Source organism: Crocuta crocuta, unplaced genomic scaffold (genome assembly GCF_008692635.1).
Source record: "Crocuta crocuta isolate KB4526 unplaced genomic scaffold, BGI_CrCroc_1.0 scaffold102, whole genome shotgun sequence".
NCBI classification, from domain to species: Eukaryota; Metazoa; Chordata; class Mammalia; order Carnivora; family Hyaenidae; genus Crocuta; species Crocuta crocuta.
In genome coordinates this window covers 10,275,864-10,292,382 of record NW_027530019.1, presented here as the reverse complement: position 1 = coordinate 10,292,382, position 16,519 = coordinate 10,275,864, and the positions used below count along the sequence as shown (strand labels likewise).

Genomic DNA, 16,519 nt, shown 5'->3' with positions numbered 1-16,519 from the left:
GTAATGCAGAATTAGAGCTTATAGAATTACATGACAGGAGCTATGTGGTCTTTGACAGAAGAATGCAGCCACTGATAACTTGCTGACTGGTAGAGGAAACTGACAATATCCTGACTCATTCTTCCTGCCCAACCACCCCCCTCCGCTGCTTCTGATTGGTAGAACTCACCAGAAACTAGAGGACCAAGAAAACTTTTATGCAGTCCATAAGGGTCAGTACAGAACATAGGGAAGCGTGGAGACTAGATCTGGAGCAAAACATTATCATACCATGTACAAAGAGTTAGGAATCAAATGATTTATTAGTACTTATAAAATTAGGGAATGAGTGGCAAAAAATTGAACAAAAGCATATTTTTCAATAAAGTCCTACAAATGTGTCTTATTAAAGCTATCCCAGAATTCTTTTGCATAATGCTTTAATCAAACTATAACTGGGTTCACTTCAGATTTCATACATGAAGAATGAGGTCAAACCATGTTCCTCCAGCTACATTCAACCTTGTTATTTTTTTTTAAAGGTAGCCTTATAAAAACAAGACCTCTAAAATTGGGTAAAAACTCTTTTCTGTACCTCTCCATGGAAATCTTTAGGAAAAGGCAAAAGATTTATGTAATCTGAAGAGAAACCAGACTATCAACCTTGTATTTTTACCAAGGATCTGTGTTAAACTTTTTCAAAGTACCATCTCAAATCACAAAGCATGTGAGTGGGAAATTTTTCATTTGTCTTAGGCTGAAGGTCATTGTAACTCAATAAATGGATAAACTTGAATGAGGAAAACCAATAAACCAGACACACAGGGATCCAAAGGCTCCCCAATTCCTACTCTAGGACTGTATGACCATTTTCTTTGGACAGACCTACTTATGTTTTATTTTTGTACCATCTCTCTGAAGGTTGGTATGTATGTGTTTTAACAACCTCTTTCACTTTCTTCACTGGATAGTAGTGCTAATGAGAAGAAAATAAGGGTGAAGGAAGGAGTGGTAATATATATAGCCAGTTTAATCCAATTTGTGGAAACCTTTATTATCTACTTTAGTGGTTCCTGAATATTTCAAAAGTCCAGTCCTACTGCCCAGCACTTAAGGAAGAAAGGTCTAATGTCACAGCATGGGGATTGAAGTAGGTGCCAAAGGAAAAGCAGTTCCCACCACCTCCAAGGAGCAGGAGCTGTTGCTCTTCAGGAAGCAAGATGCTGGTATGATTGTGTAACATTAATGGCCATGGCACACATGTTGTGTCAATTTGATACTCAGAGCTCAACCCTGTAGTCAAATCAATTACAGTCACTCCAGGAACTGAGGAGGAATGAATCCAGACCCCTCCAACCAGGAGAAGCTTCCCATTGAGCACATGAGCTGTGTGTGAGTACCTTGGAGTAATGGGAGGCTGGATGATTATTGATTCCCACAAGAATCCACCAAAGATTGGTTTTAGAAAGAGTACAGAGCTGAGTGGTTCCTCTGAAGCACCCAGACCTCCAGCAATAAGGGCTCCCCCTTGCCAGCTGCAGGCACTGTGTGAGTGCCGAGCTTCAGGTGCTTCCCCCTCCACTGGGATACTGACCCAGGCCATTGTCCCCAAATGTAGGAAATGCCAGTCACTTAGAACAAGTTCCACTGCACTTCGACCCCCATACACGAACAAATATTTCTCATTCTTAAAGGACACTTCTGTTGTTGAATGCCGCCAACATGACAACATGGAATCTTCTGGACTAACCTTTGTTACTGTTACATTTAGGTCCCCAGTGCTATTATCTTCATTCTTACAGACACCAAGTTGGAGAATCCCCAAGGCTGGAGTTACTGGGGACAGTCTCCCTCCCAGAACCAGAACCTGAGTATCTGAGAGTCTTGTCATGGTGTGATAAAGGCGTCCATCCCACTGGGCTCCAGTCCCACAACTGTATATTTGGTTGCCTTTCCATTCAAAGTCACAATATCTTGACAGCAAGTGAAACTTGCTCACTCGGCAATGCCGCCCCTCTTGCTCTCCAAACCCTCCTGCACTAAGAATAATGCTTGGGCTCAAAAGGACAGAGGCGTGCCCATATCTCCTAAGATTTGGGTCCTGGCTATTGCTAGTGATTACACTGGCAGGGAAGACTCCTGATGGTGAAGCAGGATCTACTCGAGGAAACGCCTCTGAGGGTGGAAACACCAGAGTTTGGGTGAGAGCATCTCCTCTAGAAGCGGCCAAAATGAAATAGTGGGCGCACTTCAGATGCCACTCCTCAAACTCATCAAAAGGTTCAAGATTTTCCACTCGCTGGCATTCTTCTGGGGGGAGAAAGCAGCGATAGAATTCATTCATGTCCATGGCACAGCAGGCAGTCCAGCCAGCCTGAAGGAAGCGGTGCTGCTGGGCCTTCACGTCGGGAAAGCGGTCCAGGCCATGCAGGGGAGAATTGAGCTGCCGAAAATGCTGCTGCATGAACTGGCCAAAGGCATCGTGCGGCCTCATCTGCTCGTAGATCACGAAAAGCGCATCAGGAAAACGCTGGGCTGCCCAGGAGATGAGGGCCGCGGCCTCGTCCGGCTCGAGGTAGGTCAGCACCGCCTCTGCTAGGAGCAGAGTGGGTGCGGCTGCGTGGAGGCCCGCGGCGGCCAGGGCCTGATCCAACTGCGGGAGCTGACGCAGGTCCAGGCCGAGGAGGCAGTAGTCTAAACTCTCAAAGCACAGCTCTGACGCGGGGTCTCTGTTCTGGAAAGGCCCAGTTAACGCGCGCAGTTCCGGTGTATCTTGAATCCTTTCCGCTTTGCGCCGGGCCACGTCCGGAAAATCTACTTCCCAGATTGCAACCCCGGCCAGGCGGCCCGCACTTTTCAGGCGAAAATACAGAGAATCCGAGCCAGCTCCCAGCGACAGGATCTGAGCCCGAGGCGCGCCAGGAGCGGCGCACGTCCGTTCCAGGAAGGCGCGCACGCAGTGCCCCACAGCGCGTGCGCGGACGTAGTAGCCGCGGTGGATGAGCGGCGCGCGGCGCGCGGTCCCCGGAACGAGTAACGCGGCAAAAGGATCGTGCACGTACCCGTGCGTGGCCAAGGAACTCTTGCTGAGGGCGCTGCTGTCGTTAGTGCTCTGTACTGCCCCCGCGCGACGCTCGCGGCTCCGAGGGCCCATGGCCAAGAAGAGGGTGAGGAACGGCGCTCCGTCACAGTGGTGAGCTGCTCTTCCGTTCTGTAATACCCACTTCGGGGACTTCTGTACGGAAAGCGCTTCTCCGTGACTCCCCTTCCGCGTGTGCGCGCGTCACTTCCGTGAAGAACGCACCTCACCAATGAGAATTCAGAAGAGTGTGGCTTGAGCTAAAATTCGACTGTCATTGACATTTTAAGATTTTCTGGGTCTGCATTTCTGAGGAAGACTTAACCGCTATGACTTATTGTGGGCATGTGGACTGTGTCCGGGGAGTGCGGGATGTCGCTTTTCTACAAGCCTTTACGTCTTGAAGGGAAAATTTAGCAAGGTCTCATAGTTGTCTCAGCCGTTGACAAAAATCATTAAGGGGTGAGTCTGTGAGGACTGACAACCGGATCTCCTTGGTCGGCAGAGTCAGCATTGCGTTATCTGGTAGCGGCACAGCAGGGTTAGTTAGAACCTCTGACCTTGCGGGACAAGGAGAAGGGGTTGTTCCTCAGATGCTAACTACTAGTACTTACTAATTTATTTAACGCTTTCGTAGTTCAAAAAGAGATCCCATTTAAATCTGAAAACAAGTCAGGGGGGTCAGGTGCAAAATGAAGAAGCTTACAGACGTTGTGATTCATCCAAAAAATGTTTCCCCACAGACGTATACTATTAATTCCCCAGTATTCCCGGCTCTGTGCAAAGCGACAATAAGTAAACCACTCAGCCTCTGTTTCTGTGTTATAAAATGACATTCCCCTCCGTTTCCAAAAGTCTGTGATTCTAAGGTAGTGTTGAATATATCCACAGGAGAGGGAATCACAGAAGAGAGGTGATTTTTCCCTTTGAAATGGTCTGAGTCTTGGGTGTTTAAAATAACTATCGAGTTTGAGGTTGCCTGGGTGGCTCAGTCGGCTGAGCGTTCCTCTTCGGCTCAGGTCATGATCTCAGTGCTGGTGAGTTCCACATCCTCGTGGGGCTCTGTGCTGACAGTTCAGAGCCTGAAGCCTGTTTAAATTCTGTGTCTCCTTCTCTCTCTCCCCCTCCTCCTCTCAAAAGTAAATAACATTTGAAAAATAAAATAACCGTCGAGCTTTCTAAGTTGGGTGTTTAGAAGTCATAATCAGTGGGAAACTGCTTCCAGAGATATTTGGGAGATTTATAATTTCTTAATTGGGATTTGGTGACTGACTGCAGGGGCTCAGGTGGAGAAGGAAATCAGGATGACTGTAACTATGGTGACCTCGAAGCAGTGTAGCAGAATGATTAAGAGCAAGAGTTTAGGAGTCCAGCTGATTTGGACTTGGGTACTGGAACTTAGAAGTTGGAGTCAGGATAAAGGTTTGGTAATTGAAAAGTGCCTTTATATTTGGTGTTGAAGAGCTTTTAATGGCTTTAGGGAGAGCAATTTCTGTGGAGCAGTAAAGGCAGAATTCATATTCAGTAAATGAGAGATAAGTAATGGGAGGCAGCCAGTCTAAATTATGCTTTCAAGGAGCTTAGCTTAGAATGAAAGGAAAGACAAGGCAGTAAAGAGGGATATGTGATGAAAGAAAGGTTTTGTTTGCTTGTTTCTTAGGTGGAAGCAAATACTGTACCTGTATGTTGGTTCCCTGAGGGAAATTAGCCAGTAGAGGGAGAGGTTGGAGGAACAGAAAAGTGAGAACATTAACTGGTGGAGTAATGACTTGAATCAGCTGGGAGGGAATGGGATTTAGGGCACAAATTGATGTTGAGAACAGAATGAATCCTTTTTCTTTAACTTATGAGAGAAGAAGGTGCATAGATATAGTTAAGCTTAGGTGTAGGTGAGGGCAGAGAGAAATACTGGTGACTTCTGTTATCTTCTGTAAAGCTGGCAGCTGGGTTGTTAGTTCAGTATGAGGGGATTGGGTCTAGTAGAAGTCTTGAGGTGTTTGGAATTGCCTCTGATAGGAATGGGAGAAGCACTCCCCTGAGCTTGCGGGGCTGTGGAATCCTCATCTCTAAAATGAGAGGAGTACTGGGGTGCCTGGGTGGCTCAGTTGGTTAAAGTGTGAGTTAAAGCCCCATTTCGGGCTCTGTGCTGACAGCTCAGAGCCTGGAGCCTGCTTCAGATTCTGTGTCTTCCATTCTTTCTGCCCCTCCCTTACTCATGCCCTCTCCCCCCTCTCTAAAAAATAAATAAACATAAAAAAAATTTTTTTAATGAGAGGAGTAAGTGCTGGTTTCTGAGTTGTCTCAGATTTGATTGAGAGCCAAAGAAGAAAAAAAAAAAAGAATTGTAGGAGTTTAAAGTATGTATACAGTTATATAGAAGTATATTTTTTATGATAAATTAGTAAAATATATGTGATATGTTAGAAATATTTATTTTTTTGATAAAGAACAGATCAAGAAAAGCGATTCAGGAAAAAAGAGAATGGAGCAAAATTTGTGATTCGGGTACCTTACAATTGTTTTCCAGTTATTACTTTTTTAATCTGTTTATTCTCATGTAAAATGAGGATGATAATATCTCACAGATCATAGTGAGCATTGAGTAAAATGACCACCTAAGAAACTTAGCACAGTGTTTGGTTCATGATAAGTACTTAATATATAGTAACAAATGTCTTTATTATTTTAAGTCCCCCCTACTTTTTTTTTTTTTTTTTTTGGCATGAAAAATATTCTCTGGGAGACAGGAGACTTGATTCTGATCTTGCAAACTTGATGAAATGTAATACAAGTGTGGAAAGATCATAGCTCAGTGTGTTGCCTTTTGGCTACTCACTCCCATCCCAGCTTTTTCTGGCCCATGCGAAACCTAGCCCAGGAAGGTAGAATGTGACAGGGCCTGGTATTGTTGATGGCAGTATCTTGGGCTTGGATCATTGAAACAAGTTTTTTATTTTTTTAAGTTTATTATTATTATTTTTTAGTAATCCCTACGCCCAATGTGGGGCTTAAATTCACAGCCCCAAGATCAAGAGTTGCATGGTCCTCAAACTGAGCCATCCAGGTGCTGGGGAGCAACAGTTTTTTTAAATGTGTAACGATTGTGCTTTTTGGTGCCTCTCAAATTTCCCAGAGGTTAACATTGTAGCCAGTGGGTCAGTAAATTTACAATGAGTTAAAGCTCAATCTGGAGAGTGGCTTGAATGTAGCTCAAAATAAAATCAGGATTCTAGAGTCAATCCTAAAGGATTGACTGGTCAATAAGATCAATCCTAGAGGATCGAAAATGTATATGATTATTAGCCCACTATGAAAAATGTCCTAAGTACTTTCTTAGGTTGTTGTTCTGTTGTCTACACATAAAAGTTCTTCCCTCTCACAATTCATAATAATAAAATTGTTTTGCAAGTTTTATATATGTATTTAAAAGTTTTATATATATATAATTTAATTATAGTTACNCTAGAACCTTCAAATTGCACAAAACTATGTATGGTAAATAAAAGTAAATTTTAAACTATTTGTAAAAAAAAAAATTCAAGTAAAAAAAAAAAAATAAAAGTAAATTTGTCTCCCTTGACCTTTGCCATTTCCAACCCACTTTCTTAAGACTTCTATGTATCCTTTCTACCTAGGTATATGTATGGTTTATGTCCCTNATATTTGTCTTTCTCTGACTTACTTCACTTAGCATAATACACTCTATGTTTGTTTCAATGTTTGTTTTGTTGTTGTAAATGACAAGATTTCATTCTTTTTGATCACCAATATTCCATTGTGTGTGTGTGTATATATATATATATATATACCATATCTTCTTTATCCATTCATCAGTTGATGGACATTTGGGCTCTTTCCATACTTTGGCTATTGTTTATTGACCATTTTAATATTGTGGTAACTTATTTAATGCCTCTCAGTATCAATTTATTGATTTGTAATGTGGCAAATTTATTTTGCAAAGTAATTAGAATTAAAAATAATAGTAAAAGCACTTGCTACTTACCTGGGAGAATCTGAATGGAAACTACTCTTCTCCCATCATCATTAAGATGGGATAACCTAGAGGTCAGGGTGTCTATTCTGAAAATCACTAAATTTCATTTGAAATTTTATCTTAATTTATAAACCACCTTCAGAGGTGAAGGGAAATGATGATTTATTTATCATCTACCATGTGCTCAGCATTGTCTTAGGTGCTAGGGAGGTAGATTAAGCCATAGTTCTTGTTCTGAACAAGTTCTTCATCTGGTGAGGAAGAAAGACAAGTAAGTCAGTGATTGAGATATAATGTGACAAAGTGCTGATGTAAAGATAGTCACTGGGTTATATGGGAATGTAGTAGAGGGGAATTTAAATTACTTTATTAATCCTCAAAGCTACTCTGCATTTGTATCCCATTTTTACAAATAAGAAAACTGAAACTAAGTAACATAGGCCATACAGCTACTAGGTGGCAGAACCAGTATAAGGATTAATTTAGGTCCATGTGATTCCAGTTCCTATGCTATTCCTTTTATTTTATTTTATTTTATTATTTTATTTTATTTTTTATTTTTGAGAGAGAGACAGAGACAGCATGAGCCAGGAAGGGGCTAGGTGAGAGAGAGAGAGAGAGAGAGAGAGAGAGAGAGAATCCCAAGTAGGTTCCTCACTGTCAGCACAGAGCCCAATGCAGGGCTCAAACTGACAAAACCATGATATCATGACCTGAGCCGAAACCAAGAGTTGGATGATTAACCAACTGAGCCATCCAGGTGTCCCTCTTCCTTTATATTTTTTAAGCAACTCAAAAATGTAAACTTTTACGCAAAACAGACTTTATAAATTTATCCTTTTATTTTATGTTATTTTTTTATGTCTAAATAGTATTTATTTTCTTTTTTAAAAAAAGTTTATTGTCACATTGGTTTNCTCATAGATGGCTTTTATGATGTTTAAGTAAGTTCCTTCTATCCCGACTTTCTCGAGGGTCTTTACTAAGAAGGGATGCTGTATTTTGTCAAATATATCAAATCTATCGACAGGATTATATGGGTTTTTTTCTTTTCTTTTGTGAATGTGATGTATCACATTGATTGATTTGTGAATATTGAACCAGCCCTATAACCCAGGAATGAATCACACTTGATCACGATGGATAATTTTTTTTATGTGCTGTTGCATTCGATTTGCAAGGATCTTGTTAAGGATTTTTACATCCGTATTCATCAAGGATATTGGCCTATCGTTCTCTTTTTTGCTAGGTCTCTATCTGGCTTGGGAATCAAAGTGATGCTGGCTTCATAAAANATTTTTTCAAAAAACCAACTCTTGGTTTCATTGATCTGTTCAACTGTTTTTTTTTGGATTCTATATTGTTTATTTCTGCCCTGATTTTTATTATTTCTCTTCTCCTACTGAGTTTTGGGTGCTCTTGTTGCTCTCCTTCTAGTTCCTTTAGATGCGCTGTTAGATTTTGTACTTGAGCTATTTCTAATTTCTTGAAATAGGCCTGGAGTGCAATGTACTTTCCTCTTAGGACTGCCTTTGCTGCATCCCATAGAGTTTGAATTGTTGTATTTTCATTTTCATTTGTTTCCATATATTTTTTAATTTCTTCTCTAATTGCCTGATTGGCCCATTCATTCTTTAGTAGGGTGTTCTTTCACCTCCATGTTTTTGGAGGTTTTCCAGACTTCTTCCTGTGATTGATTTCAAGTTTCATAGCATTGTGATCTGAAAGTGTGCATAGTATGATCTCAATTCTTTCATATTTATTGAGAGCTGCTTTATGACCCAATATGTGATCTATCTTGGAGAATGTGCCATGCGCACTTGAGAAGAAAGTGAATTCCATGGCCTCGGGATGTAGAGTTCTAAATATACCTGTCAAATCCATCTAGTCCAATGTGTCCTTCAATTCCATTGTTTCTTAAGTGATTCTCTGTCTAGTTGACCTATCCATTGCTGTAAGTGGAGTATTAAAGTTCCCTGGTATTAGCACATTCTTGTCCATAAGATTGTTTCTGTTTGTGATTGTTTTATGTATTTAGGTGCTCCCGTATTCTACGCATAGACATTTATAATTGTTAGCTTTTTCTGATGGATAGACCCTGTAATTATTATATAATGCCTTTCTTCATCTCTTGTTACTGCCTTTCCTTTAAAGTCCAGTTTCTCTGATATAAGTATGGCTACTCCAGCTTTCTTTTGACTTCCAGTAGCATGATAGATATTTCTCCATCCCCTTACTTTGAATCTGAAGGTGTCCTCAGGCCTAAAATGGGTCTCTTGTAGACAGCAAATAGATGAATTTTGGTTTTTTATCCATTCTGCTACCCTATATCTTTTGATTGGAGCATTTAGTCCATTTACATTCAGTGTTATTTTTGAGAAATATGGGTTTTGAGTCATTGTGTTCTTTGTAGGATTCATGCTTGTGGTGGTGTCTCTGGTACCTTGTGTTCCTTGCAACATTTCCCTCATAGAGTCCCCCTCAGGATTTCTTGAAGGGCTGGTTTAGTGGTGACAGATTCTTTCAATTTTTGTTTATTTGGAAAGACTTTTATCTCCCCTTCTATTCTGAATGATAGGCTTGCTGGATAGAGGACTCTTGGCTGTATACTTTTTCTGTTCATCACATTGAAGATTTCCTGCCATTCCTTTCTGGCCTGCTAGGTTTCAGTAGATAGGTCTGTTACCACTCTGTATCGCTCAGCTCTCTAACTCTTCTTTTGTGTTCCTGGATCAGTTTATCTCTCTTTTTCTCAGCTTCCTCTTTTTCTATAATTGTGTCTTCTAATTCACCTTTTCTCCTCTCTGCCTCTTCAATCTGTGCATTGGATGCCTCCATTTTATTTTGCTTCTCATTTATAGCATCATTTTAATTCATCACAACTATTTTTAAGTTCCATAGTCTTTGTAGCAATAGTTTCTCTGTCTTCCATGCCTTTTTCAAGCCCAGTGATGAATTTTGTTACTATTGTTCTAAATTCTTGTTCAGTTATGTTGCTTATATCTGTTTTGAGCAATTCTTTAGCTGTCATTTCTTCCTGGAATTTTTTTAGAGGAGAGTTCTTCTGTTTCATCATTTTGGCTAGCTTTCTGTCTCTTGTTAGTTTTAAAAGCTTGTTATGCACTCTGACTTGCGTGTATTGCTGTGACCGTCCAGAGCTTGTCCATTCAGGAAGTGTTCTTTGAATGGTATCTCTTGGTCTTTTATTGAGACTTCGGTTATTTTATTTCCCTACTTGTAGTGGTATTTGGGACTCTCCACCATGTGTACTTTGGCTTGTTTCTTGAGGTTGCCCTGGAAAAGAAAACAGACAGACAAACACACAGGGAACAAATGCACAGAAACACACAGACAAATCCAACAAATGTGCAAACTAAAAGGGAGTAAGAAAAAGAAAAAAAACAAGAAGGGGAAAAAAGAGGTAGGAGGAAAAACAGACAATAAAAAGAAAAAGAAAAAAAGAAAAGAAAGACAAAAAAAACCANTTCTTCTGTTTCATCATTTTGGCTAGCTTTCTGTCTCTTGTTAGTTTTAAAAGCTTGTTATGCACTCTGACTTGCGTGTATTGCTGTGACCGTCCAGAGCTTGTCCATTCAGGAAGTGTTCTTTGAATGGTATCTCTTGGTCTTTTATTGAGACTTCGGTTATTTTATTTCCCTACTTGTAGTGGTATTTGGGACTCTCCACCATGTGTACTTTGGCTTGTTTCTTGAGGTTGCCCTGGAAAAGAAAACAGACAGACAAACACACAGGGAACAAATGCACAGAAACACACAGACAAATCCAACAAATGTGCAAACTAAAAGGGAGTAAGAAAAAGAAAAAAAACAAGAAGGGGAAAAAAGAGGTAGGAGGAAAAACAGACAATAAAAAGAAAAAGAAAAAAAGAAAAGAAAGACAAAAAAAACCAAAAAGACAAAGGACAGTCTAAAGGCATAAAACCAGAATTCCCAGCTACAAATAAAGAGCCGGGTGTATGCAGTGCTGATGGAAGAGCAGATACAAAGAGAGAAATGACAGGGTAAGGAGGAAGCAAAATTGGATAGTAACCAGGCAGAGAGACTCAGAGAAAGAGGAGAATACGGTAAGAGGCGAGGAGAAAGAAACAAAGATAATGTTACTCAGAGAAAGTATATAGTCTGATGACTCCAGAGAGAGAGAGAGAGAGAGAAAGGTAGTGGTGGACATGTAGACTATACATCTAGAGAATGGATTAAATGTGACTGTTTAAGCAAACCAGTGACCAGAGTGCCCAGTCCAGCAGAGGGGAGGGTTATGAATGAGACAAGGGAAAATATATCTGAATACAAAGAACTGATCTCGAATTAATCACGGCAGTGCATCCATGTTGGTATTGCCCCTGGGCTCCAGTAAAAAAAAAAAAAAAAAAAGCAGCTCTCTAGCAGGGATGGGCATGGTTTAGTGTAGGCGGGTCTTAGCCTCCACTGTGTCTTGTCCTGCAGGTGGGTCCCTGAGGTCCCACCTTGATGGTTATGGGGAGAAAAATGGCAGCGCCCCAGTTGCCTCTTGAACCTAGAGTTGCAACTCACTCTTTTCGGTCTGATCTCCCTGTGCCGATTGTGTAGTCAAGGTGGGCCATGCTCTATGCCCCAAGCCATGCCTCGTTTCCAGATCTTAGTCCAAGAGCCCCATTGATACCGCCGGAAATATAAGCCCACAGGCCCATTCCCTCCGAATAGTTTCAAGCCTCTCGCCTCCCCCCAGGGAATCAAGCGGAGCCAGAAGATTGGCAGAGCGGCTTCAGGTGCGCCGCTTCCCCTCCAGGTCTTGCTGAGGAGCAGAGGAGCGGTTTCTCCCGGCGTCATCTGGGACCAATGTGTCCTGTTCAAGGGCAGCTGGACAGCTGGAAACTGGATCACTCTGTGTCCTGAGCCGAGGTTTTTCTCCTCTTCAGGGACAGGGACAGTTTCTTGAGCAGTTTCAGCCGCTCTTTCTTTTCCCTTCGACTTACCGAGGCTCCCCGCAAAGAGGGATCCCTCCCCTCCCTCTGTGTCTCCGTCCCGGCCTGTTTTTATCTTCACCAGTTCGCACTCACAGTATAAGGTTTTCTCAGTGGACACTGTCTCCTTTTCCTACCAAACTCCTGGATTCTGTAAGGGTTCCTATGGCTTCAGGCCTTCTCATTTGAGAGATGGGGGTGAGTGAAATGTATGGAGCTCCCTACTTCTCCGCCATGTTGCATCCTGAAGTTGGAGACTTAACTGACTGGGCCACCCAGGTGCCCCTGGGGTTTTCATCTTTTGAGGAACAAAGTGGCAAAATTCTGTTTCTTTGCTTTTTTGTCAACACCTAAAAATATTCACATTTGTTTACGCAGGTGAAACTGAGCCCAGAGCTACATATACAGTTTATCTTATCAAAGTGTACAGACATAAAACAATCTGAAGGAAATTCAAGACCACACAACTTACTGACTAAAGTACATTGTACTGTTTATAATAAGAACAAGAGTATTTGGAGAAAGACCTTTTCTCTACTACATCATGATGGAAGCAGAAGAACACCAACAGCCATGGAAGACGGCTTTTTATTCAGAATTACCTAAAGTGGTAAGAATTCAGCCACAGAATTCTGGAGTGTTTGCTAATTATAAGGACATCTGTGTTACTGTTGTTTTCATACAAAGAAAAGTACATTTTATAGGTAGAATTTTAAACTTTGTAAACTGTAAAGCTATGTACTATACCTGGTAGGTCGTTTACCTGGTACAGAATACAAACATCAGGTACCTGGTATGATGCTATGAATCTAGTGGATACTTGAGAAATTTTTACTGATGGTATTCTCTTGTTTTAGGAACTGCATGCCCACTTGAATGGATCCATTAGTTCTAATACCATGAAGAAACTGATAGCCAAGAAGCCAGGTCTTAAAATCCACGATCAGATGACTGTGATTGACAAGGGAAAGAAAAGAACTTTAGAAGAGTGAGTTTGGGGAAGTTGTGGACATACTTCTTTTTTTCTCTTGTGTTGTTTTGAATTGTAAATAGTATGTAAGAATCCAGATTTTTGTAGTTTAGAAATAGAGTAGCTATTTGGTATGGAGACTATAACTTGACATACAGCATTTGTTTCCAGCTGTCAGTCTGTTGGCAGTATTTTTAGTGATTTAGGTTGTTTGTAAAGTTGTACTATATTGAAATATTCTCTCTCTCTTTATTTTTTAAAGTTTATTTATTTTGAGAGAGAGCAGGGGAGGAGCAGAGAGAGAGAGGAGAGACCGAGAGACAGAATCCGTAGCAGACTCTACACTGTCAGCATAGAACCTGATGGGGGGCTCAATCTGATGAACCATGAATTCATGACCTGAGCTGAAATCAAGGGTCAGATGCTTAACTGACCGAGCCACCCAGGTGCCCCTGGAATATTCTTTAGACTTACAAATGTAGGTTTATTGATTTGTCTCCCTGTTTGCTGTTATCAGCAGGGGGTAGGAGGTGTGGTGAAGAAAAGCTAATATTGCCCACTTAAAAATAATGTTTTATTTTCAGTCATTTGATTGTCCTTCCAGATCAGGGTAATTTTTGAAAAAGTTAGTCTGTAATTCTTTATAAATATGTAATTAGTATTAGCCTAAAATATATTAATTCAACTTAATGGGTCTGTCTTGAGTGACAAGTTTTTAATGACTAGAGTATGTTAAAACTTTTCACGTTGCAGATGTTTCCAGATGTTTCAAATTATTCATCAGCTTACTACTAGCCCTGAAGATATTTTAATGGTGAGAAATGAAGCAATTTTTAGAGTGGTTTAAAAAGTATTAAGTAATTTATGCTCTTCTGATGTTATACGTGACCTTTTACTTTAATCAAGAATGAAATGAGATATGCTTTCTGCTTTTTTATGGCAACTCTTTTCAAAACCAATGTCTGGCATTTGCCAAGCAATAATATCAAAAGACTGCTTCATTGTAAAAGATAAAAGAACCCAGATCATCATTTTCTATTACATACAGGATAAAATGGAGGATAAGATCTTGTCCTGTTTTCCATATATAACATACCATATGAAATACTTGACCATACATGAGCATTTCCTTGATAAGGCTTTATCTGTATTGCTTGAGATACTTTTAACTGCCTAGGTGGACAGTATAGACAGTGAAGTTCAAGAAGTACTTAGAGACTGAATAACTGATTAATCCCTAGGAAAAGTGTACCTTCCCTCTGGGGATGAAGGACTAGAGGACACCACTGTGTTCTCTTATCTGAAGCTCTGTGATATTAGAGCCTGACATAGAAGACTGGCTTCTGTATCATTGTCTGGCCAGGGTGGCATTTTAAAATGTACTCTTTGTAAATGGAGAGAAACAAAATCCTGTCAGTGTTCTGATTGGAACATGATTGAAATAATAATATTAACTATTGCATATGCCAGACACTACGTCTGAGACTACTTTCTGAGGTAGGTATTTTTACTGTTCCTTTTTGCAGGTGGAAAAAAAAAAAAGAAAAGAAACCCCAAGGCTCAAATAGGTTAAGTAACTTGTGTAAGGTCATTCACAGAATAAGTGGAGGGAATAACTATCTTTATCTGGTTCCAGAGCCATGTTCTTTTTTTCTTTTAATTTTTTAAATGTTTATTTATTTTTGAGAGAGAGAGAGAAAGAGTTGTGAGTGGAGGAGCGGCAGAGAGAGAGGCAGACACAGAACTTGAAGGGAACTTCAGGTTCTGCATTGTCAGCACAGAGCCCAACGTGGGACTCAAACTTACAAACTGTGAGATCATGACCTGAGCTGAAGTCAAATGCTTAACCGACTGAGCCACCCAGACACCCCCAGAGCCAATATTCTTTCTCATTCAAGAGATGCAGACTTACCATCCTTGGAGTAAGCAGAAACTTAACTAATTGTGATGTGTCCTATCTGAAGAAAGAGCCTGAATAAGAGTTGTCCTCAGTACTTGTTGCATGGAGCAGAAAGGGCTGAATCTGGCAGACCCAGATGTGGACTCCAGGGAAGTGTTATTGGACATGAATAGGGATGATTCCACAGGCCTCACTGTGGCCTAGATAAATCATTTCATTGCTCTCATTTCATGCTTGTCAACAGCCTTCTGTTTTATTTAGTTTCACAGGTACCTCAAGAAACCGAGAAAGAGTAAACTTGGATAGTAGATGCGGTCTCGTCAGTCAGTGAGGACTGCCATTTCATACCCTCACTTCCACCCTCATTGTCAATGCATACATTAACAAATAGGCTTCTGCATTAGCCACATGTTAGCTGGGGTAGAGTCGGTTGGCCTCTGTGGGTCTGTTCAAGTTCTGGAGCCAGTAACAAGATGCAAGTTCCTTGGCCTGCATAGATGAGGCCCACACTCTGGTAGTGGCATTGGCAGCAACATAGAGCTTTGGGGGCAGCCTTGCCATGGGGTCCAGTACCTGTGATGATGGTACAGAAACTACAAGGTCTTGCTTAGTGGTGGAAGAAGCTGTGGTATCTTGCTTCATCTAGGAGTGTCACATGATTCTTAATGCGTTTGAGGCTGATTCTCCAGACCTCCTGGTGAATCTGAGCTTCGTTAAATTTATTACAATAAATTCCTTTTTGGCTTTTAACACACATGCCCAAAGCCAGATGAAGCCCAGACCTTGGATCACAATGAATCTACCAAAGTAGTGCCACCTTGTTAGGCACTCTCTACATAATCAGCCAACCTTTGTTCCTTTGCCAGGATACTGCACTTCCATGACCATATGCTTGTAGTCAAAGCAGGTTAAGATTAGGATACCAGCTGCAAGGACTAACTAGAGCTGGTTATTACAGCATTTCTAACCTGGTTATTTTTTCTTCTAGATTTGGTATTTTTAGGATGGATGACAGAGAAGGAAAAAATGCATTTATCCTTTTGATATCATTTACCCTGGCCATTTAGCCATATTTGGATTGTTGAAATTTGTGCCAACTTGTATACCATTTGATTCATATTTATCACCCATTTTATTTGCCAATGAGGAATTTTTCTTAGTACTTCTGGGGCAAATGTAACCCTGCCTGAAGAAATTCTTGAAAAATACAACATATTCCTAAATAACCTGAATAAGAACATTAAGCCTTTAAATGGTGCCTCAGTAATACCTAATTTAGCCACTTCTTTCTCTTTTTTTAATGTTTATTTTTGAGAGAGGGAGAGAAGAGACAGAGTGAAAACAGAGAAGGGGCAGAGAGAGAGGAAGACACAGAATCCAAAACCGGCTCCAGGCTCTGAGCTGTCAGTGCAGAGTCCGACACAGGGCTCGAACTCATGAACCACAAGATCATGACCTAATACGAAGTCAGACGCTCAACTGATTGAGCCACCCCAGGGCCCCACCACTTATTTCCATATGTATCTCCCTAGTTCTATGCACTCATAGGTAGTTTTAGTATTGCCTCATTTCTCTGTTTTATCAACTGCTATTATGAACACTAGGAAACGGAGAAATGTTTAAAGAGAAAAGAG

General features: G+C 40.8%; 2 protein-coding genes and 1 non-coding gene across 5 annotated transcripts in view; 1 reads left to right on the top strand and 2 right to left on the bottom strand.

Annotated features, from left to right (window-relative positions):
- Nucleotides 1–524: 524 nt before the first annotated feature.
- Nucleotides 525–638, bottom strand: LOC144232012 (U5 spliceosomal RNA). The gene has a single exon (XR_013335290.1). It is a non-coding gene; the product is annotated as a U5 spliceosomal RNA (small nuclear RNA).
- A 369-nt stretch (nucleotides 639–1,007) lies between these two features.
- On the bottom strand, nucleotides 1,008–3,234 carry LCMT2 (leucine carboxyl methyltransferase 2). Its single transcript, XM_077764568.1, has one exon. The coding sequence runs from the start codon at nucleotides 3,131–3,133 to the stop codon at nucleotides 1,076–1,078; it is 2,058 nt and encodes a 685-aa protein (XP_077620694.1). The 5' UTR covers nucleotides 3,134–3,234; the 3' UTR covers nucleotides 1,008–1,075.
- MAPDA (N6-Methyl-AMP deaminase) overlaps nucleotides 3,087–16,519 on the top strand; it is a 26,311-nt gene continuing 12,878 nt past the window's right edge. For 2 of the 3 annotated variants that reach the window (XM_077764571.1, XM_077764573.1), the window contains exons 1-4: nucleotides 3,087–3,172; nucleotides 12,394–12,625; nucleotides 12,873–13,003; nucleotides 13,739–13,799. In XM_077764571.1, the coding sequence (XP_077620697.1) occupies nucleotides 12,560–12,625; nucleotides 12,873–13,003; nucleotides 13,739–13,799 (258 nt within the window). In that variant the 5' untranslated portion in view covers nucleotides 3,087–3,172; nucleotides 12,394–12,559. Of the gene's footprint in view, nucleotides 3,173–3,409; nucleotides 3,521–12,393; nucleotides 12,626–12,872; nucleotides 13,004–13,738; nucleotides 13,800–16,519 lie in introns of those variants that run through there. The other variant, XM_077764572.1, reaches the window with a different exon arrangement.

Coding starts and splice junctions, on each gene's coding strand:
- LCMT2 (XM_077764568.1), bottom strand. CDS start 3,133: ATGGGCCCTCGGAGCCGCGAGCGTCGCGCGGGGGCAGTACAGAGCACT.